Genomic DNA, 24,113 nt, shown 5'->3' on the forward strand with positions numbered 1-24,113 from the left:
GATGTCCACGAGGCTGTCCACATTAGTAAACACCTCTCCTATTGTCATCTGATAGTTCTCTGCCTCGGGTGATCAGTTTTCAGGTTTGCTTTGGTGGGCTGGGGTCTCTCACTCTACCATGCAAATTTCAGCCATCATCCATCTACCATTTGCTATCCAGCCATCATCAACTGTAGCCCATCACTATGTAGCCCTAGGCAGCCTATTTTCAGCCATCGCCCTATTGTTTGGATATCTCCATCTGATGCATCATCATAGTAGCTGATCAGCCTGCGTTTTCAATAGTTGGTGCCAAGCAACAGGTTGCTACTGTCTCTCCCTGTTATATTTATAAGGTAAATTAAGGGAAACATGCACGAGGCATGACCGTCCGGGGTCTTGGGCGCCCGAACGGGGTTTAGGGGAGCCTAGAATTAAAGAGAGTCCAAGAATAGTAGGACTCACCAAGGTTTGACGGCTAGCAATCGGATCACGATGAGTGTGGCCAGCAATTAACTAGGCAAGGCTGGGAGGTGAAAGGCATCTCGTGCTCATTCTGTATCGGATTGCTTTCCTCTTGTCTTCTTCATTTTCTGAGCCGCCTGACATTGATATTAGAGCCGCCATCGCATCTTGTTGGAGCCTTGTTTAAGGTCGTTGCCCCCCGTCATCCGTCAATCGTTGAAGATCACCACACGAAGCTGTAACTCGTGGTTGTGCCACGTCACGTAAGTGTAACACGTAGCAGGCAGGTGAAAGGCGTGAGGCGAAGCATAAGACAACTGCTGTAGTAGCTGTGACGAAAAGCGTCAGAGGCATGAGGCGAAATGTGAAACGACTGCTGTAGTCGTGACGAAAAGCGCCAGATAGTATTCAGGTCATACACGTCACAGCTGTCTTCAAGGAGCAGTTTGGTAGTAGCATCGTCTCCTCCCGACTGAAGCCAGCACTTAAATCGCCACCAGCTGACTGAAATCAATTAGATTCATCATACATATAAAAGACATATTCGTGGTTCACGTGATAGTCCTGTTTTCTGCCGAAGAACTTCATTTCTAGCGTGATTGGTCTAGTCCGGGAAGACAAAAATTGTTCCTTACTCTTCGGACTTATTCATAAAACCAGCAACAGTAGCCCGGCCATTAAAACCACGGAAGTACTTTACTTTGTATGCAAATTTCTTATCTTTGCTTTCAATTCCAGTGTATTAATGGCAGAAAAAGGGAAAGAGGGAGTAATGGAAGGTTCTAGTTCTGGGGACCACCCTATGGTAGATCCCCATGAATCGGAGATGCAAGAAGAACAGTGGGAAGAATTCTTTGCTACACGAGAACAATTTGATGATCTTACTGCTCGTGTGCAGGCTCAGGGGGTTCAAATGGAATTTTTAACTCAAACACTCACTCAAATAAAATCTCAATTAACTTTATTGTTAGAAAGGGATAAAAATAAGATAGAAACCTCGGATGTCCCATCTTCATCGAAAGATTTAGATGTGACTATGCAAGATCCTAAGGAACCCCACCACAAGTTGAGGGATAATCCAGTTCTAAAAGATATGAAACCCCCTCAGTTTCACGGGGAGGAAAAAGATAGAAATAAAGATACAATCTTTAATTTTCTCCAAAAATGGGAAGATTTACATAAACTTAAAAATACTCCACCACATCTCCAAGCACTGGAGGCTAGTTTAACTTTGGGGCCCAAAGCGTATAAATGGTGGCGAACTTTAAAGGAGGCAAATAAAATACCTGAAACTTGGGCTCAATTTGAATCCATCTTTTTTAAAGAATTCATTCCTGAAAATGAAATGGAAAGAAATTGGGAAGATCGGAATTATGTCAGACAAAAGGGAAGACCCCTGCTGACATATCTAGAGGAATATCGTGAGATAATCCTCAAATTGAAAGGAATAGATGAATTTCAAAAGACAAGAGGATTCATTAGGGGACTAGATAAAGCCTGTAAAAAGGAAGTAAAAAGGAGTTCACCTAAGACTTTGGAAGAGGCAATTAAATTTGCATTAATCAATGAAGATAGTATACGTCCAAGTACACTCACTAGTCTCACTGATATGGAGCCCAAGTCTAAGGAATTGGAAACCTCAAAATTTGTGGGCAAATTTAAAAGAAAAATGTCATTTTTTAAAGGTAAAAAACAACCTTTTGAAAAGAAACAATATGTGAGGCCAAAGTTAAGTCCTGATGACTTTGATAAGGACAAAAAAGAAAAGCTGTGTTTCAATTGCCTATCCCCTAACCATGCTGCTTGGAATTGCCCTCAAAAGAAAAAGGGGAAAGACAAAGGAAAGGATAAGGACAAGGGCAAGGGAAAAGAAAAACAAATCCATGTAGTGCAGACCTTAGAATGGGGCATGAAAGGTATAAATCTTTAAAGGTCTTGCACATGGATGTACAACACAAGTGTTGTATGTCAACTTCTATGTGGCAGCCTACCTTTGGCCCACATGATTTAGCTAGAGTGCATGGATTGATAGCTGGAAAGAGGGTTAGAGTCATGATTGATGACTCTGCTACACATAATTTTATAAATTATGCACTTGTCAAAAAATTGCAACTTTCCCAACAAAAGAGTGGGCATCAATATGTTGTTCGTATGATGCAAGGTCAAGATAATAAAATATGGGATACAATGGTATCCAATTTGGAAATTGAGATTCAAGGATATAAAGATAAACTTGATTTCCAAATTATGAACATGGAAAGAGCTGATATTGCTCTAGGGAGGGAGTGGCTATGGAGATTGGAACCATCCTTAAGACGTAGTTACCATCATAATACACTGGAATTTGAAAGGGATGGTAAGACTTTTGTTATTCAAGGTGAACATGAAATATCTGATAATCCTTTGCTGTGTTCTACTGAGATTCAGAAGCTGATAAAGAAGAAAGTTTGTGAGGTATACATGTTATGGTCTCTTCCTGTACAAAACACTTTTACTTTCTGTAATATAAAGCAATAATTTTTTTATGTTTGTGAGTTGAATATAAATAATGAATTAAGTAGTTTGTTAGATGAATTTAAAGATGTGTTTCCTTCTGATTTACCAAGCGGCCTTCCACCAGATAGGGGTGATATAAATCACCCAATTGACACAAATAAGGATACTCACCCTATTTCTAAACCACCTTATAAGTTAAGTGAAACGCAACACCAAGAAGTTGAAAGACAAATTAAGGATTACCTTGATAAAGGGTTTATTCAACCTAGTAATTCACCTTGGGCTTCACCAATTTTATTAGTAAAGAAAAAAGATGGTTCTATGCGACTTTGTGTTGACTATAGAGCACTTAATAAAATAACGGTGAAGAATAAATTTCCTATGCCCAGAATTGAAGATCTTTTTGATCAATTACAAGGGGCAAAATTCTTCACAAAGATAGATTTAAGATCAGGCTATCACCAACTAAGAATTAAGACACAAGATGTTCCCAAGACAGCATTTCGTACTAGATATGGGCATTATGATTTTTTGGTGATGCCTTTTAGCCTCACTAATGTACTAGCTACCTTTATGAAGCTGATGAATAGTGTTTTACGGCCCTATCTAGGACATTTTGTAGTAGTCTTCTTGGATGATATCTTGATCTTTAGTACATTTGAAACATTTACAATTAGTATTCCAACTGTTAAGAACACATTCCCTTTATGCGAAGAAAACTAAATGTGAATTCTTTGCACAAGAGGTCAAATATTTAGGGCATATTATCTCGAAAGAGGGAATCAAGATGGATCCAGAAAAAGTTAGGGCAATTATTGAAAGGCCATCTCCAAGGAACCTGGAAGAGCTGCAAATCTTCCTAGGTTTATCTGGATTTTATCGTAGATTCATTCAAGATTATGCCAAAATAGCTGTTCCAATGACAGACCAACTTAAAGGGAAAGGAAAGAGCTTTAATTGGGGAATAGACCAAAATGAAAGTTTTCAAAAAATTAAAGTAGCTATTGCTACAGCTCCAGTATACTTAATAGTGGATCCCAATAAACCATTTGTGGTTGAAACTGATGCCAGTGATAAGGCGATGGGCGCGGTCTTATTACAAGAAGGTCGACCAGTTGCTTTTGAAAGCAAGAAATTAGACCGTGCAAAACAGAATTATTCTATTTATGAGAGGGAGCTATATGCAATAGTACATGCAATGAAGAAATGGAGGCACTATCTGTACGGTGCTAAACTTTTGATTTTATCGGATCATGAAAGCATTAAGTGGCTTAATGATCAACCGGATCTACACGGGCGTAAAGCCAGATGGGCCAAACTTCTCCAAGAGTTCGACTATGAGATAAGATATAGAAAAGGAAAGTATAATATAGTAGCTAATGCACTCAACAAAATGCCCATCATTAATGAATTGAGTTTTACTCAGTTCACTTCCAACTTGCTTGAATCTTTAAAAGGGAAATGCCAGGTTGATCCTGCATATTCCAACATATGGGAAGCAATAAAAAATGGGGATCCAAATGAAAGTGCTTTTTCTGAGGAAGGAATATCTGAGGATGTTCAACAAGGAAATGGAGCATTAGGGGTTGCTCAAACCAGATTCAAGTGGAAGAATTTTACCATTGATAATGGTTATTTACTCTGCAAGGGTAGGATACGTGTCCCGAAAGATACAGAAATAAGGCGCCAGATACTCTTTGAGTGTCATGATACCCCTAGCGCGGGACATCCAGGAGTTAATAAGAATTATAGTCTTATTAAAAGGCAGTTCTATTAGCCTGGAATGAATAAGGACGTCCTTGACTATGTGGTCAAATGTGATAAATGCCAGGTTAATAAAACTGAAAGATTGAAAATGGGAGGACTTCTCCATCCAGTAGAGATTCCTTCAGGAAAATGGGAAAGTATCTCCATGGATTTTATTGTTGCTTTACCCAGAACACAGAGGGGGCACGACTCTGTGTGGGTGATAGTGGATAGGTTAACCAACATGGCTAGATTCATTCCAACTTCAACTGATGTTAAAACACCAGAATTGGCTAGATTGTTCATAGAGAACATATACCGATTGTATGGCCTTCCGGCAAATATAGTTTCTGATCGGGATAGAAAATTTAATAGTCAATTTTGGCGTACGGTATTTAGGAAGTTGGATACTAAACTTAGCATGAGTACGGCGGATCACCCGCAAACTGATGGGCAAACTAAAAGGGTTAACCAAATCCTTGAAGATATGCTTAGGGCATATGTAAGTAAAAGGGAAACTAATTGGGAAGAGTATCTACCGATAGCAGAGTTTGCATATAATAGTGCCAAGCACTCTTCCATTGGATATAGTCCATTTATGTTAATGTATGGGTTTCAGCCCAGAGCTCCTTTTGCAGTAGGACTGTATAAGGAAAAGGTTCAGGCAGCTAAGGATTTGTTGGAGGATATGAATAGTATGTTAAAATTGGCTCAAGAAAATATTTAAAAAGCTCAAAATCGAGCCAGAGCATATGCAGATCCTCACCGAAGAGACATCTCCTTTAAAGAAGGAGAATTGGTTTATCTTAAGGTGCCTGAACAAACTAAAACCATGAAAACGGGACAATGTCCAAAGCTTTCACCCAGGTATTGTGGTCCTTTCACAATACTTAAAAAGGTGGGAGAACTGCCTTACAAGCTCCAACTACCTGCTGGTAGTAAAATACATCCAGTTTTTCATGTAAGTAACTTAAGGAAGAAGCTGGGTGATTTGGATCATTTAGTTTTAAATGATAATATTCAGGAGCTATTAAATGACCAATCTAATCCACATGAACCAGAAAGAATATTAAATGTTTGTAATAGACGAACAAGGAATACTATTTATCAAGAATGTTTGGTTAAGTGGAAAGATTGTTTAGAAGAAAGCTCAACATGGGAGCGAGTAAGTACTTTAAAAAAAAGGTTTCCTAATTTACAGTTAGACCTTCCAAGTATCGTTTTCGAGGACGAAACCGATTCCTAAGGGGAAGGAAATGTTATATTTATAAGAAAAATTAAGGGAAACATACACGAGGCATGACTGTCCGGGGTCTTGGGCGCCTGAACGGGGTTTAGGGGAGCCTAGAATTAAAGAGAGTCCAAGAATAGTAGGACTCACCAAGGTTTGACGGCTGGCAATCGGATCACGATGAGTGTGGCCAGCAATTAACTAGGCAAGGCTGGGAGGTGAAAGGCATATCGTGCTCATTTTGTATCGGATTGCTTTCCTCTTGTCTTCTTCATCTTCTAAGCCGCCTGACACTCCCATTGGACGACTATTTATCAAATTCAGTTGCAAGCATCAAGAAAGAACTAATGGATATGATTTTATAGAACTACAGACATTGAAGGTGTAGGAGGTGGAAGAGATGTGATGCAATCAAACACATGGTGCAAAAAGTGCCATCAAGCGAGAAATTTAGCTACTGAATATACCTGTAAACCAACTATCCTTGGAGCCTTCTGTTTATACTTTTTGAGAAAGAACCACACAGATGATATGGTCTCTCTGAAGGAGATGCATGAAAGAAGGAAGAAATATGAGGAAGTAAGATTCAACTTATTGAAATCCAAGATAACAACCTAAGATATTGGACCAAAGCCTAGAGAGTTTTGTAATAGATTATCATGATTGGTAAGTACATTAGAGGAAACAAGAAAGGTTGTATCATGCTTTAGGTGGCTGAAATCGCCATCATTCACGTCTTTTGTCTTCACACTTTGTGAGCTATCTTCGGTAGCCATGGGTGTATTGCTGATGGGGTGCAACCAAAGGTGAAAGTAGGTTCTTCATCCGTTTCAACACCTCTCCTATTGTCGTCTAATAGTTTTCTGACTCAGGTGATCAGGTTTCAGGTTTGCTCTGGAGGTACATTGATGCATTTACTAGATTTCAGTCTCCGAATGTTGTGTTTTGGTGACCAGCTTGCTGCCCTTCATTATTCAGCACTCTCTCATCTCCAATTGGTGGTTACTGCACTTGGGATCCATCTCTGGTTGACGTCACTCTCCGACACTGACGTCACACCACATTGCTTTGCCCTTGGGCATTCTATACACTCTTACATTCATTTGCAACATTCATTCACTTTAGAGTTTCTTCTCTTTGTATTTGTCTCTGTGTTTGAGTTTTGTATTTTGTGTTTTGCCCTTCACGTTTAGGGTTTGAGTTTTGCTTGTCTTTGTCAGAGTCTTTGTGTTTCAGTCTTCGTTGTATATGCTCTGTTTCATCAGTGCAAACCCTAGCATAGCTTCACATCATTGAGGTAGGCTCTTGTTTTGTGATCAGCTTGGATGCATTGCCCAGCCACTAGGTTTTGGAGCGCACAATGTCACACTGAGAGGTTTGGGATATCCTTGGGAGCCTCACTAGTTGGAAGGCACTACTAGATGATATTCAATGGCCAGAGCTTCTCAATATACATGACCTTGACAGAGCTCTATACATCCGATATCTGGCCACTTCATGGCTATCAGGACCAGCTGTGCAAAAGCGAGTCTTGAGCCTTTCAAGAGCTCTAACAACAGTTAATGCACACCTGGGATAGCCAAGGCCTTTTTTACATGACGCAGGGAGTGACCCTAGGTGGTGACACATTCTCCCTCCAGGGCTTCTTTCCCCCACACCACCAGCAGACTGCTTTGAGGGGCTTGTATGTATGATTCTTTTGTGGTTTTGAGACAGATCCAGCTAGACTGACAACATGTACTTCATTGTAGAATTCTTTTAAGTTATATAATCAGCCACATTTTTTATCACAGAAAAGAGGCACAATGGTAGTTATTGCATAGATATTGGTAGGACATTCGTAATACTAATCAAAAGTATAGTGGCTATCAAACTCTATCTCAATGTGAGATTTCAAATTAAAGAAAATTGGGTACATGTCATACTTAAAGTCCTTGTATAACTCCAAATGTTTACTTGGAAGACACAAACCCCTTCTACAATTACTTCACATTATCATGTGATAGTAAACATTAGCTTCAAAATTCCATGGCCATGACTCACCTCTCTTCAAAGATGTTGCTAGTGTACTTGCCTATGAGAAAGTTAACTGGCAATACTGTCAGTCCAAGGACAGCAAGAAATAAGGCTACAGCCCGTGTTGTCCATCCAAAATAATAACTTGTGATTACACTAGACTCGGAAATCACTATTTCCATTGCATATTTAAGCATGAAGTAGATCAACAGTTGCACCTGTAACCAAGGGAGAAACACCAGAATACTGTTTTACTATCTTGCCTTTAGAACCCCAAGGTTTGCTTGTATATAGTAGCACCCACCTTGATTGGTGTTGTGAGAAGCTTATATGCTTCCACAATGGAGTTTGCTGGCTTGTCTGAAGCATCTGACTCTTCACTATCCTTTTCATCATCATCATAATCCTCGACTTCATCTCCATTGTCTAGCAATGGCTGCAGTAATTCAGCTTCTGGCTGCAGGTTTTGGGCAACGGCAGGATTTCCATCTAACAAAACATTATGCAGTCAGAACAGTTTCAGGAAGTGCAATATTGACAATTTAGTAAGAGAAGACAAGGTTAACCTATCATTCACTTTACAAGGGAAAGAATAACACAAATCTACAGATACTGTCAATATTCAAAACACAAGCTCTATTTTTTTTTAAATCGGGGGAAATATGACCTAAATAAAGAGAGGAAATAAGAAAGAAAGAAACCAAAGAAATAAGAAAGAAACTAATTAAAACAGGTCTATCTAACTGCCGACTTCTCACTCACATAGACGACCTTTTTCTTTAACAAGATATGCTCCTCCTGTTGAATCCTTTAAAAGTTGGAAACTCAAGGAGCTTCCCAAACAATCTCTCATGGAATCTCAAGAAACAAATGATGTCCAGTGATATTGGAAAAGTGATCCTCAGAGTTCTACTGCTCAATCCACTGTCTATATCTCACTTTTCACATCTGCCAGGCCAGTGCAGCATTGGCTATAAAGTATATAATTAATGACTCAACCCTAATCCAGATTTCTTGCAGACGGAGTGGCAAACTGGATGTAAAGATGAGAGATCAATAGTATAGCAACTTGATATGTCTAGAAGATTATGCAGGCAAAAGATATGTGGTCAAGTAATAGCTCAAGTTCCGAAGATCCAATCAATACATTCCTAGTAAGTACATTCCGGAGACTTGATCTTATTGCTTTTAGTCTCACTGTGTTGTTATCCAGTGACATAATAGATGCAATAAATCTAACAAGATATAAATCACATTTTTGTAAAAAATCCTGTCTACTTGTGGTGCACACAAAGTTAAAACCTGTTAAACTAACTAGCTCTTCAATGTCCATTCCAAACAAACAAAATTACCCCAGAATGCACACATAAGGCAGTGCATATGCCATATAGACCAATCAAATGGTGTTGAAAGCAAAGAAGATCGATAATTGTTGGTGGTACAAAATCCTAGTTCTGTGTCTACTTTCCTTAATCATCACATAACTTCATAGCAGAATCAAAATACGAAGAAAGCACCAGGAATCATTTAACCATACCTTCACTTGCTACAGGTGGAGGTTGAAGATCTTTTTCTAACTCCTCCTGAACAGGTTCCGTTAAACCAACCCAAAGTAGGATGGAATAAACTAACCAGCATACAGCCATAAACCATCCAGGTAAGGTATTTGCATTAAGTGACATTCCAAATACAGACTTGTGGACTTCAAATAGACCTGCCAATGCAGGTCCTGCAGCCATACCCAAAGCGCTTGCAGTAACAAAAGCAGCTGAAGCCTCCAAACGCTTCTTAGTTGGCACCCAGTCACTAATGTATCTTCTATTCACAGCTCTGGCTGATCCTAAACTGACATGGCAAAACAAATTCAACGCATTTTGTCACATGAGACGGATTTCTGATTTTCCAAAATTGCAGTTAAGAAAGGCCTACCCACAAAGAATTCGTCCGATGATGAGAACAGTTAGAGATTTCCAATCATATGCCACAGCATAGAGAATGTTCCCCAGGAATAAGACGACACTGCTGACAAAAAGAGGTCTAAAATATGACTTATTTGACCACGCACTGAGGTATATGGATGAGAGCAGTTGAGAAACTGCCATAGATCCTATGATCACTCCGCATAAAGTCGGTGCTGCACCAAGACTTTGGGCATATTTATCTGCTGTTGGTACAATAATGTAAGTGTTCACCATATACAGAAATGTGTTTATCAAGTTTAGAAGCAGGGATAAAACGTGGTATTGCTCTTCAATGATATTTTCTTGAAGACTGGAAATGTCATCGGCCCTACTGATCAGGGCATGCTTTGCTATGTATTGAAGGAAACTAGTTGAGTTTGTTAATCGCTGTTGAGCAGCCTTTATAGATTGAATAATTGGGTCCTACGTAGAGAGAATATTTGGTTACTGCACTGCATTTGACAATATTCAAGCATTAGGAGAAACTACCAGCCATTGAACAGTCAATTACCTCAAGATGAATTCCAGCCGGTTCATCATATATAGATTTTGTCGGATTTCTCAACTCTGCAATGCTCCGTGTAAGAGATCCAACCATGGCTTCTATGCCCTTGGACAAAACAAATCAGCACCATACTTTCCTAGTAACTCCAGATATATTTTATCAATTAAATATTAAAAATATAAGACCGGTCAGAATGGTTGTTTATCAAAATCTTTTATTCATATCTGAGAACCTGACAGAGAGGTGTGGAGGGCATGACAAAAGCAATGACACATTCAGATGAAAACAAAAACGCACTCATACTGCTTTGTGATCAAATGAGACAGTTGCATTATAGCGGTACTGCAATACATTCAGTTGTGGAGCTGGCCTCATACCCGATGAAGCCAATCTATATCACAAACTGTTTAACTTCTGAGGAAGGCAACTTTTATTGAAGTACCAATTCAATGTAATAGACCGTAACTATTTTTGCATGTCAGAATAAATGGAAAAAGTTGTCAAACTAACCAATTCAATGTAATAGACCGTAACTATTTTTGCATATCAAAATAAACGGAAAAAGCTGTCGAACTAACCACATTCCTGAATACTTGCTGCAGCTGTGAATAAGGATGGTTTGAGCGGCTTGCTACATAATAATCAGTAAGATGTCCGACTCTTTTGTCGAATTTTTTAAGAATCTTTCTCAGCCCAGTTGCATTTATTTCAATGAAGTGCAGCAGTCTGAGAAGTTTCATTCCAACAGCCCGATAAGCATCAACACATTCTAGCAGATGAGACAAGCTGCCACTGTCTTTAGCCGCTGCTCGCTCTTCACTTAGTACAGCTAATCGTGCAGCAAGATAACCTTGTTGCTCTAGTACAAATAAGACAGTTTTTTCGATCTGCTCCACACACCCAAAACAGAAAATTTGCATGTCAGTAAAAAAGCATGTCTCGCCCATTATGAAGAAGTCTTCATTAACTTGATTCCTATTCCCTACCCATATGATCTGGCATTATAGACCTCCCGACTGGTTATTCGTTATAGACCTCCAGACTGGCTTGCCAATAGACTTCCCCTTGTTACTTATTTTCTTTCTGATATGGACATTCCTTATAAGGTTGCTTTGTACTCGGAATTTTGCCTTGGGATACTTTGTTCCAACTCCATGCACATTATGCACGAAGTCACCTTTTGTCCCCTTTTGCATTCAGTGGTCTAATGCTCTTTTCTAAGAAGCGATCCAGAATGTAACATTAAAGATCTCATTCTTTGTAGGGAAGGGCCATACCCACCATACCTACCACAGTAGTTCACAACAAGTATTTCGACAGACTTCCGATTCTTCTGCCTTAGATAACTAGCCATGTAAAATAATTTCAAATTTTCATACCTATAGATGAATCACTGACCTAGAAAGCCAATATACTTTGCTCTATGCTTGATGGACGTCTTATGAAGATTGCCCTATACCATTGAGATGAGGCTGTCTGCCTAGGTCACTCTCATTTGAGAGAACCTTAACTGCTATGAATGTCTCTGATTTGTCCATTGGAAGGGTGACCAAATCAAAATCACCTATCTAAGTGAATACTTTCCTTTATCCCTCAACTATATCCGAAAGTACTTGTAGTTGTGATGGTGTAAACTATGGATATCTCGGGAAATATTATGCAATGGCTTAGCGTTCCTGCTGCTTCCTCTCACTACTTTGCTTCCTACTAATATGCTCACTAAGATGTCTCTAACAACCAAGGTAGCTGTCTTCTCACTGCTTTGCTTCTAGTATTTAGCACGCTAAGGAGATACCTATAATAGACTTATCTCAGAAAAAGGGATGGTCACAGATGGAAGTTGATTGCCAGCATTATATCTTGGTACGGACAATGAGATACAATCATGCAATCAAACTAGACGATATTTCTATCAAATAGGTTTTGTTTTGGATCTGGATGGAGATTATCTAGTCTCTTAAAGGCAAGTGGGAGCAAAATAGAGCACAGCAGAAGATAACAACGAACACAAGTACAAGAGAGAATAGGAGAGTGTAAGAAAATATTTCTCTCTTTCACCAAACTGATACAACTAATGACTGAAGGCTTTCTCCACCCATGCACTCCTACAAGCTTCGATGGTGATCTACAAAGATGCTTAATGGAGGACAATGAGTGTTGGAGGTATATTACAAATCTGAATATGCTCAATAGCTATGTTGTATTTATATACACAACCACCTCATAAAGAGGTCAACATGGTAGGTGAGAGAGAGGCGGATCAATATGTAGCCTTGGCCATTGACACATTGACCATTTGGTCACTAGGTATGAATACATCCTACAAGCTAGGATGGCTAAGGGGTATATGTGGGCAACTATGTCAATGACAGTGCTTAAAAACAAAAAAGTTATTTTTGCTGCACAAATTATGGGGGTTCAGTTGTGCCACATCTTTTGCAAGATCCACTCTTGGAATCTAGATCCTAGGCAGCTCTAGCCACACATTGGGATTGTTTGGGATGATGGTATGGGACACCAATCCTTGAAATGGGACTAATCCCAAGGTGTTCATCTCTACAGCTGGGAGGTGAGTTTGAAATCCATCTCTTTACATTTCTTTCTATGCTTGTATGACTTAGATTGGGAATCTGTTAGGACTTGACATTTGGCATTATGATCAAAACCATTGCTCGTGGGACCATGACAGTCCACGCTCAATGGGTCTACTCCACTCCCAAAATGTGTGGTATGGGATGTTACTAGTGAGAGAAGCAAGCATAAGAAGCATATGCAAGCAGGAATTTTGTTGTTTACTAGATACTTAGGCATGGAGCTCATGCTTGCTGTTACCTTCCTGAATACTCGGTTGGATGGGTGTATTCCTCTTCTTTTTCTTACCTAAGTTGTGCGAGGAGCTATCGCTCCAAAGCTATGGCCAATACTTCATTCACAAGGTGGAGAAGGAAATATTGAGGCTGTAAAGATGAGGGACAATAGCCTACATAACACACTCACATTGGACATTTTTGTATGTATTGAGCTGGACATAATCAATTGTGCCTCCATATTTTAATTGCTGATATGAAGTAAAACTAACTGTTTGAAGAGTTTCTCACAAATAAAAGACTTCTATATTTGCTGTCATGTTCTATTTGTTTAACTTGAACAACACACCAAAATCACTAGATAGCTGAAAAGCCTGTAGCTTGCATCTCATGATCTATAGGTTGGGCTCTCTTTTTTTGCAAGTAAAATGTAGCTGATTATATTACTAAAAAAAAAAACCGATTACAACGGAGTGCTCATGCTCAACAGACTAGCTGGAGCTGATGCAAAGTCACAAATACATCATGTATACAAGCCTCTCAAGGTGGTCTAGGGGGGATGGGGGCAAGAAGCCATGCAGGGGGGGTGTATCACCATCTGGGGCTGCTTGCCTGTATCACAAAAAACAGATCTTGACCGCCCCAAGTGCGCATGAAATGACAACAGGGCTCCTGACGAGCCCTGGACTCGCCCTGCACCTGATCCCATCGGCCGTGGAGGGAGTGGATGATGGAGGTCCAGAGCTCTGCTAAGGTCGCTTGTACTGAAAGTCTCTCTCCGCCAAAAGTCTCCTAACACCACGCCTTCCAGATATGCCATCCAGTAAGACTCCCTATGATCTCCCATACCTCCAAGCGGTCTGCTGTGGGCTCCAGCACCTGGCGGATGGGTAGAGCCTTCAAACCGACCACTGCGCACAACCCTACCTCGATAATGAATATTGTCCTGCATCCTGGCCTCATACAAGAGGTGACGATCGTGGCTAACTGCGTGCCAGTAGAAAGCTCCCCATGAGATCCATCCAACGTCACCAAAGGCAGTGCTTTGGGTTTCCAAAGGGTGCTCTGTGCAGCGCATACAACCTCCCTCTTATATCTGGGCAAGCCAACTTCCCACCACCAAGCCTCCATGTGCCACTAGCCATAAGAAATACGATACCCTCCTCGACCTCCAGCTATCCCATAGGCGACGCCAGAAGGTCCGTCCGGAAAGGCTCCATGATGCTGTGCTCTGCCCAGTGCCTACTACGTGACGCCACCCAATCCATATCCTCTTGCATCAGTACGTGTCTACCAATCCTGGCAGTGTATTGCAGGAACCTCGGTGGCTTCTTGGCGACCGCAGTGGCCGCCGGCCATAGCCACTCTCCTGGATCCCACTCCAGCTCATCAAGTGGTCTGCCCTCCCAGATCCAAAGGCGCCATTCCCTGAGCTCCTTCCAGGAAACATAGGGGTCCAGTCGCCATGTCTTCCCCTGAAGGCCCACCATCCAAATCCTCCTTCATGAAAGGGCAGCTATCCCCTCATCCTGCTGCCCTTTGTCAAGGGCCAGACGCCCCCCCTCCTGAACCGTGAAGAAAGTTCCCTGCGGACCGCCACCAACTCTACCTGCCACCTGTAGGGGGATGCCTGCTGCTGAAACCCTAGCGGCCCATACCTCCCCGCGCTCTATCGGCTCTCGTATCGGAAGAGCAAGCCACTCCAGAGGTATTGCTGCATCTATCTCCCTTCTCCTCAACTCTACTCCTCTCTGGCACCCTGATACTTGCTGCAGCACCTCCTCATCCTCCATCCCGTACACCTCCCGCCATGTCTTGATGGTACAAGCTGGGCCAGCCTCCCAACCAGCCCACTGGATGTGGGGGCGCTCGCCAATCTATGCCCCTTTCTAATCTTTGACCTAGGGTTCCAGATGACTGTCTAACAGTCTCCCAACCAGCCCATTGGATGTGGGGGCGCTCACCAATCTGTGCCCCTTCCTAATCTTTGACCTAGGGGTTCTAGATGACTATCTAACGGTCTATCTTCTCCTGGCAGCCTTGGGGGACTTTGGATTAGGGCCTTACAGAGGCCCTACCACACGCAGAGTAAGCTGCATAGGAAAGGTGATTTTGAGGTTGGGGGGGGGAGGGGGGGATCTGGGCTGACGTAAAGATCCATCTAAGGAACAACGTCCACTCACCGCCAAGCCTCCGTCTACAATTCTAAAGACCCTCCTACAATAAGACCTTCCAGGTTTGCTCGCCCGGTGTGAGGCCACGGACAACTAGCTTGCCCAAGAGGGCCATACTCTGATACTCTAGGTCTATGATCCCAAGCCCTCCCTTTGACCAATGCCGTATGATGGTCGTCCATGCCACGTTGGCTCTGGAATCCCTGGAGCCATCTGGCCCTGACCAAAGGAAGTTCCACACTAGGCGGCAAAGCTACACTACACAAGATGAGGAGAAGCACCAACACAAGGCGATGTTCCAGGCCGTCGCTAGGAGGACCTGGTTAACCACCGGGGCTCGGCCAGCTAGTGAGAGGCGAGCCGTGCTCCAGTAGGTCAGTTTCCTCCCAATAGAATCAAGGACAGGAAGAAACTGTTGGGCAGGAGTGATGTCGAGTCCCACCTGGAACCCTAGGTACCGGACGGTCTGCCCTCTGCTCAGCCAACCTCACTCTCTCCAGCATCAACTCATCATCCTCTACGTAGAGTGTTGTATCATCTGCACACTCTGAGTCTAACAACTCAGTCTCCTCTCTCACTGGAAGTCGAAGGCCGTGTAGTCCGCTCACATGTGACCTGAGAAAGTGAGACATCGGCTCTGCAAAGAGTAGAAATAGGTATGGAGCCAGGGGGCAGCCCTGTCGGACCAATCTCTCCAGCAGAAACTCCTCCCCTCTCCTTCCACCTATGAGAACCCTGCTGGTGACCGATCTGTAAAGTGCGGAGACCCTGTGAATCCAAACCTAGGGTAAACCCAACCTCACCATGGTGCCCTCTAGGAAATCCTATGTCATAAGCTTTCTCAAAATCCAAGAGTAGTACGGCCAGTCTCTTCCCACTGTGCTGAGCCCACTTTGTCGCCTCAAAGAAGGTAAATACATTGATCGGTCTCCACTAGGAAAGCTCCAACAAGTCTCCCCCTTTGGGGAGAAGATTGATAAGGCTTGGCGAAAGACTCCCTGGCATCTGTCCTAAAGTGGAAATCTCTTGGAAGGCCATCAGTAGGGGGTCCTTCACCACTTCCCAGTAGGTAGTGAAGAAGGCCTTAGAGAGACCATCCTCCCCCGGGCATTTCTGCCCATCATGTGTATGGAAGGCCTCCTCTAGTTTCTTCTCTGTGTAGGGGGCTAGGAGGGACCGTCCCATCTCCTCTGTGACGAGGGACAGGATGTGATTCCAGACCTACTGTCTACATCTCTGTCCTCTAGCTGAGGCTATGTCCTACTGGAAAAGGCACGTGTAGTAGTCGGTGGCAATCTCCATTACCTTGTCTAGTCCTCCCATATATTGATCCCAAAGGCTACGTATCTACTCTCCTGCGGTGCAAGGCTGGTGCACCTGGAAGAACTCCCTACACATCGTGTTCCCCTTCCGCACCCAAAAGGCTGCTGAGGTACGGAAAGAGAACTTCGAGCGCCTATCCTCTAAGCCAGCAATGGCTACTCAAGCGCGCACCTCCTGTGTGTGGAGGGTGGGATCCCTTGGTACCTCCTGTAATAATCTCTGCGTGGCTGCAAGGTCCCGCCGGAGAGCTCTCTCCTCCTCCCAGCTCTGCTGCTGCCTGGTCTATATGGCTACCTCTTGGCAAATTCTGCTCAACTCGGCTAGGACCTCTGCAACCTCCTTTGCTATTTGGTCCCTCGCCCCACTCTCTGGTCCAAATCTGCTCTATCTGTCTCGTCACCTCCTCCCTCCTATAGATCGAGTCAGGGATCCGGCAGGATCGTGTGTCTAGGGCAGATACTAGGGATCAGGTGTCAGGAGAACTGGGCGATGATCGGACAACATGGTGCCCGCCAACTACTCAATCTGGCCTCCATGAGAGCCTCCCCACTCTCCCACATAAAACCTGTCCAACCGCTTCAGTAGGACTCCACCTAGCCGCCTATATCCCCAAGAGAAGTCCAACGACCTCTCCTTCCTATGGAAGCCAGGGTCTCTCCAGGCAAGCATCGCATGCTCCTACTTCCAACAGAAAGACCTCCCATGCCTCTTGCTCCTCCCTAGCCATGCCCCGGTAGTTTCTGCCTCTGCCCTACTGGTCCTCCAAAGCCTCCAAGTTGTTGAAGTCTCCTCCGACGATCTAGGAGTCCACCTCTAGGAGTCCATCCGCAATCTCCACCTAGAACCTGCTATGTGCCCTAACCTCCATAGGGGCATAGACATTGAGGACTCCAAGGCACGAGTCCCCAATATCCAATCTAATCCATAGAACCCGCCCTGCCACTATCGTCCCATGGTCTCGTACATAGGCGGTGAGACTCGGGCCAATAGAGGCGCATATGCCTCCACTCTTGCCGTGGGAACCTATGGCATGTTCCCAGTAAGTGTACGAGCTGCCTGGGAGTACCTTCAATACCGAGTGGGCTTGGGTGGGGATGAGCTTGTGCTCCTTTAGAAGTAAGATGTCAATCCCTCCCACAAGGACAGGCTGTAGCTCCTACCGAACAATCAACTTCCTAGAACCACGTGCCCCACTATAGTGGAGACTATTCACATTGCAGGATCCAAGGTGTAAGCTCATGGGGAAACCTGTGACTGATCGAACAGGCATTTGTTCAGTGTGGAGGCTGCTAATAAGGAGAAAAAACTATAAGGCATGCAAGTATGCTTTGCCACCAGTCTAGATGGTGAACTCCAGTCCCCCATGGTGGCCCTTGGGGCCGGACCATAGGGGTGATAGATGCTCCAGGTGGTACTATCAATGCATCTATCAACCATGCTGAGAGTCATGACTCCGTACACTAGTAGAAATGGGCTGCCTGTGCCAAGGGCCACTCGTTCACATCCCTTGGAGCTCTCCACTGTGGAGGGGCTCGAAAGATAATGCTCAAGTGTGGGACCTCGGGACCAGCCCACTAGTTAAATGTCCATCATGCAACCAGGCCACTGTTGTGCAAACAGTACTAGTCCTTCTCCTTCCATCCACTGGGAGATGTGGTCCGCCACCTGACTCCAACTCCTCCTCTATCTGTGTAGTCATCCAATCCCCTGAGTGAGAGAACTGAAGAAAAAAAGCGTAGTTTGGTCCATCCGGTCGTGCTAGTAGATGGACCTTGCCCCTCCTTGACTTGTGAACCACGAAGATCCCCACCTCTAGAGGAAGTGGAAATTCTTCATGCTCCGCAACTCTCAGGTAGAACCATGGGCCACTGCGGAAAAACTCCTATGGCAACAGCTGTGCCTATCTCGGAAAAGTGTAACGGGCGGCAGAGGCGGATGAGCTGGTGGCTATGTGGGAGGGGGAAGACTACTTGTGCAAGGAGGACGTAGGCGTGTGTGGCTCATCACCTCCTGTGTGGGAGGAGGGGGGGTGGTTTTGGGGGGGATCACCTGAACCAAGTGCGGATTAGGGGGGGTGCTCGGTAGGGGAGATGGTAGGGGGGAAGAGGATTGAGGGATGGTGGATGGACGGAGGTGCGTGGCGGGTGTGAGGGAGTGACTGGTGGCCCTAGGAAGGGGGGGCTGTGGACCAGGGTCAGTTGGGGAGGGAGGGGAGGGGGGGGAGGGAGGGAGGGGAGGGAGGCATGGGATGTGGGGGTGGGTGGGTGTGGGGACTATGGGATTAGGAAGGGGGGGTTGTGGACCAGGGTCAGTTGGGGAGGGAGGGAGGGGGGGGGGGGGGGGGGGGGGGGAGATGGGGGGGGGGGGGGAGATAGGGGGGGGGGGGGAGGGAGGGAGGGTAGGGGGGCATGGGATGTGGGGGTGGGTGGGTGTGGGGACTATGGGATCTCAGGTGAGGTAGTTTGTGGTGCTAGTGGTGGATGTGAGGGGTTGCGGTCCTGCCGGTTGGGGCGGGCAGGGGGGGACTGTGGAGTGCTCTGCCGAGGGGGCGTCGCTTGCCCACCTGCTCCCTAGTGTCGAGGCTGGGTCCAAGGAGCTGGCTGCACCCCCCCTGCCGTCTCCCTCTCTATTGTCCTTGGACCCGTGTGAAGCTGTCCGCATCCACCTGCGGCGGAGCCGCCTTGGCTCCAAAATGCATACAAACTGCTCCCTGATGCCCAAAGTCGTGGTAGCGCAGGCACTGCCCTGGTTAACCAATCACAATGACCTGTTGCCTAAAGGAGTAACCTCCTACCTTAATCTCCAAGAACTTTTGTATACTCTTTGTGTCTTTCACGGCCACTCGTACCTTTGGGACTCCTGTAGCTGTCACTGCATCTACGAAGGAGGCTGGAAGAACTGTGCCAAAGAGCTGTTCAAAGTCCTCCACTAACTAGCGGTACTCTATTGCCAGTCCGAGGAAAGTAAGGTGACTCGATGTCTGAGAAATCTATTATATGGAGCGCAAATGTCTCCACTGTGAAGCAGCTATACCAGGGAATCATGTGAATGACCCCCTTCATGGAGGCATAGGGTGCGCTCTCCACTAGCTCATGAGCTGCATTCGCAGAGGTGAGTCGAACCATGAAGATCCCTTGGCCCATGAGGACTGCCTCCGCGATCTATTCTGTGCCAATGCGCAACATGGAGTGGATCTAGTCCCGCAGTTCGGCCCTCCATGGGGAGTGTCCAACGTTCTGACCCAAGATCGTAGTTTATTTGAACTCCAACTCTGTGGCACGGACAGCTACAAGCTGTTCCTCAGAGAGGATGATGTACAAGGTGTTTGACTGGGAGGCACTAGTAGAATGCGCTGGCGTCTGACCAGAGGTTTCCATTTCCCGTCCCTACTGAGAACCTACCTATCATGCTGCAATTCTACCGAAGGGGGGGAGGGAGCAACTGAGGGGGGGGGATTGCTGGGTTTTTTTTTTTAATACTTTTTTTTTTTCAAAGGCGGAGGTGACAGGCAGGGGATGGGGGGGTGACTGGCACAAGCGGGGATGATGGCCAGGGGGCAAGGGTGCGCACTGGCGGGAGATGACGGCCAGGGGGCGCGGGCACAGGCAGATGCGGATCAGGGGGTAGGGGCGGGGGCGGAGGCCAAAGGCGGGGGGACAGGCGGGATGATGGCCAGGGGGCGGCGCACCAGGCATGGTGGGCGATAGGCAGGGTGGGGCGAGGTGACGGGTAGGGCAGGGCGACGGGCCACAGGCGGAAGCCCAAGCAGGGGCCACAGGCGGGGAAGGTGGGGGCACCAGCGAAGGCGACGAGCAGGGCGGGCACGAGCATGAGGGAATAGTCGGGAGGCGGAGGTAGCAGGTGACACGACGGCAGGGAGTCGTTCCTATAGGTTAGGCTTGAACATCATATCAAAATCATTAGATAGCTTAAAAGCAAGGCACATACACCACAACATCTCACGTATTATAAAACTCGTACAAGGTAGCAAACAAGAGAACTAACTAGAGTGCAGTGTAAAAGAGTAGCGATAGATGGCAAGGAAAAACCAAACAAGAATTTTCAATTACCACGCACCTCCCAGTCTAATAATCTTGCAAACTCTTTGCGCATTGATGCTAGTTCTACTTCAGTCCCCTTTTGCATACGCATATAAACTCTCAATTTCTTCTTCATCATCTTGTAATTTATGTAATACCTGAGATATGTTTTGACACACTTTCACTTATCTTATGTAGCATCATAAGAAACCAACAACAATTCAAATTTTTAATGAATTCACTTTGTATTACAAGTCAGTTTTAGCACCACCTCTAACATCTCACACTACATGTACTTACGGTTTCCACTCTGGGATTTGTAAATCCCGCATTTGTTTTCCAAATCCCACCATCCTTGAATCTAATCACACAAAAAGAAATCATATTTATGTCACTAATAATCATGTCAAATCCTGTATTGATACATCCAAAAACTAAAAGTGCAAGATAATAAGTACAAACTATGGCATACAACTGCCAAGCTCAGCCAGAATAGGCAGCTAACAACTACCGAAGAATGCACTCCCCATCAAAGTCAAAAGAATCATATCTAAAAGCATCCAAGACCTAGCTAATTATGATTGTTTTAACAGGTATTTTTGTGCCCATGAAATGCTTACAAACCTATGTAAGCAGATGATCTGATCAAACAGCACCAAAATTATTTCAATGTTCTTTAATCAATGTCATTTAATCACCAGACCTGCTTGCATCTTAAACGTTTGTTTAACATCACATCCATTTCTCAGAAATAATGGGCTGTCAATGTTCTTTAACCACCAGTCCTGTCGGTCATCTTCAAAGTCTGTGTAGCATCCCTTTCTGAGCAGTACACATTATACTTTTTTCATGAATACCTTACATTAAAGAGAGCAAGAGTTTGTACCCAATAGCAAGGTACAAGTTTCCCCTGCTTGAATGGTGCAGGATTGTCCTAAAACCCTACTTCACAGAGAGTTTTGATGCATTCTATTTGTTGATTTCCTTGAATTGTTTCTATCATATCTCATTCTATCCAACCGATCGACTTAGCTTTTGGGATGATAACACAATATACATTCCCTTAAAAGAAAACTTATTATCTTATTACTATGAGAGAGAGAGAGAGAAAGAGAGAGAGAGAGAGAGAGAGAGAGAGGAGAAAGAAAGAAATATATATATATTAACACCTATGTAAGACCTTGTGGCCTAAGAGAGAAAATCGAGAGTGCATCCATGTCTAATGTCATCTCATCAGTAAGGTAAATATAACACTAAAATAAGTAAATGGCCTATGAAACAATGTTGACAATACCTGTACAATGGGAGTATGCTAGAATAGAACAATGTCTAGTGTCATCCCATCAGTAGAAAGAAAACAAAAACCTAACCTGATAGAACTATTTTACAGAAACTGTGATGGAAACTATAAGCTATAGCTGATCTCAAGATCTGCACATGATCTCAACAATGATGTAGTCCCCAAAAGCTCCACTGATATGCTTGGTGGTAAGTCTTCAAGGTCTCATGATAATGGCTCTGATCTGGCTATGGTGTAGCCTCCTCGAATATGGTCTTGGTAGATGAGGTCATTGTGCTCAACGAAGTGAAATGACTCTATCCAATGTGACTCCATGGTGTGAAATGGAAGGTTTTTGGTGGGGTGGCTCTATCTGTGCGAAGCTAGTAGTGTCAGTGGGATCCGATCTTTGAAAAGAGTTTGTCATTGCTCTTTGTGTGCAGCCCTCTAGATGAACCGTCTTGTAGTAGTGTTGTGCGTCACCTCTAGAGCTCCATGAGGAAAAGACCTAGGCATCTTTGGTCCTCATACTCTATAACATGATGAAGAGGTCCAAAACCATCGTAGAAGCAGCAATGTATTGTCCTTGTATGTCATAGTATACTATACATCTACATATGTAGTGCTCCTCTGTCTCACGCTCTTAGCAACAAAGCTAGCAAGTCCTATCCTCTCGTGGAGTATCTGTCCATCTACGTGTCTCCATCTATAGCCTATGAGAGAAGGTGCAAATCTGTCCAATAGCAACCTATATGTTGTGGAAGAGATGAGTGCCCATGTATGTAGACCAAATAGTGAATCTATCATCAGAGAGAGACAAGAAGTCACTTTGGTAGAACTCCATCCTCGATCCTAGAGGGAGTGGTGGGTGAATCTATGTCCTCATAGTCTCAATCCTCAAGATATTAGCTCTAATGACTTGGTTCCAGCTCTAATTGGGTGAGAGAAACTCCATCCTCAATCCTAGAGGGAGTAGTGGGTGATTGGCCAAGAGAAAGTGTAGGACAGCCAAGGCTGTAATCAAAAGGTGGAAGGCAGTCGATATCCAAACCATGTAGGCTCATCCAAATGCTCCTCTATGAAAACCAACAGTTCTTCTTGCCCTCTGTTGCTAGTTCTCTAGATGAAGTTAGTGCCAATTTGAGTATCTATGATATGGGAGGTCTCATAATCTATGCCAAAAATTCATTGCCCTGAACAATGCCTCTACAACTATAGGTGCTACCCCCAGCTTTGCTCTAACAATGGGATGTAGGGTGGAGGGCTCACTCCTAATCATACATGCTATCATCATGATCAATGGCCTTTCTATGCTATCCCAACCATCATAATAATCTCTCTCTGTTTTGATCGAATCATTGAGTGGGCTAAGATGCATGTGACATAAGTTGTGGCCCCATACTTCTGCTCCATATAGTAGTGTAGGTGTGATTAGGATGTCAAATAACCATAGTTTGGTGCAGGCTCTTGGAAATACATGCGAGTCCATTAACTCTTGAGTGCCCACAAAGAGAGAGAGAGAGAGAGAGAGAGAGAGAGAGAGAGAGAGAGAGAGATTAATGTCTACATAAGGCCAATATGGCCTGTGAGACAAAATCCAACGTACACCCACATCTAAAATTTTACTAGCCAATGTGGCCTATGAGACAAAATTCAAAGTACACCCATGTCTAATGTCATCTCATCACTAAGGTGAGATAACATTAAAATAAGTAACTGGTCTATGAAACAATGCTAAGAATAACTTTATGATGGGACTAGGCTAGAGTAGGACCATGTCTAGTGTTATCCCATTAGTAGAAAGAAAAGGAGACCCAAATTTGACAAAACTATGTACAAAAAGATGTGGTAGAGACTATAGACTATAGCTGATCTCAAGGTTTGCAAATGATCTCAACTATGATGTGACCCCTAACTACTCCATTGATATGCCTAACGATGAATCTTCAGTGTATTGTGACAATGGCTCTAATTTGATTGTGGTGTGGCCTCCTTGGACATGGTCTTGGTAGACAAGGTTGTCCTACTTGACAAAGTGAAATGGCTCTATCCAATGTGACTCCACAGCATGGAATGGAGAGTGACTAGCGG

General features: G+C 44.2%; 1 protein-coding gene across 5 annotated transcripts in view; it reads right to left on the reverse strand.

The window, feature by feature from the left end:
- LOC148010677 (SPX domain-containing membrane protein At4g22990-like) overlaps positions 1–24,113 on the reverse strand; it is a 170,041-nt gene that overhangs the window by 88,310 nt on the left and 57,618 nt on the right. The window contains exons 3-11 of one of the 5 annotated variants that reach the window (XM_087671075.1): positions 21,044–21,104; positions 20,781–20,901; positions 10,978–11,286; positions 10,406–10,504; positions 9,863–10,317; positions 9,675–9,778; positions 9,471–9,560; positions 8,238–8,422; positions 7,961–8,151 (exon numbers count right to left, since the gene is read on the reverse strand). In XM_087671075.1, coding sequence (XP_087527201.1) covers positions 7,961–8,151; positions 8,238–8,422; positions 9,471–9,560; positions 9,675–9,778; positions 9,863–10,317; positions 10,406–10,504; positions 10,978–11,286; positions 20,781–20,901; positions 21,044–21,096 — 1,607 coding nt within the window. In that variant the 5' untranslated portion in view covers positions 21,097–21,104. Of the gene's footprint in view, positions 1–7,960; positions 8,152–8,237; positions 8,423–9,470; positions 9,779–9,862; positions 10,318–10,405; positions 10,505–10,977; positions 18,689–20,780; positions 20,902–21,043; positions 21,105–24,113 lie in introns of those variants that run through there. The other 4 variants (XR_015689429.1, XM_087671072.1, XM_087671074.1 and 1 more) reach the window with 4 other exon arrangements.

Source organism: Lygodium microphyllum, chromosome 29 (genome assembly GCF_053477565.2).
Source record: "Lygodium microphyllum isolate KBCC chromosome 29, Lygodium_microphyllum_v1.1.10, whole genome shotgun sequence".
Lineage (NCBI taxonomy): Eukaryota > Viridiplantae > Streptophyta > Polypodiopsida > Schizaeales > Lygodiaceae > Lygodium > Lygodium microphyllum.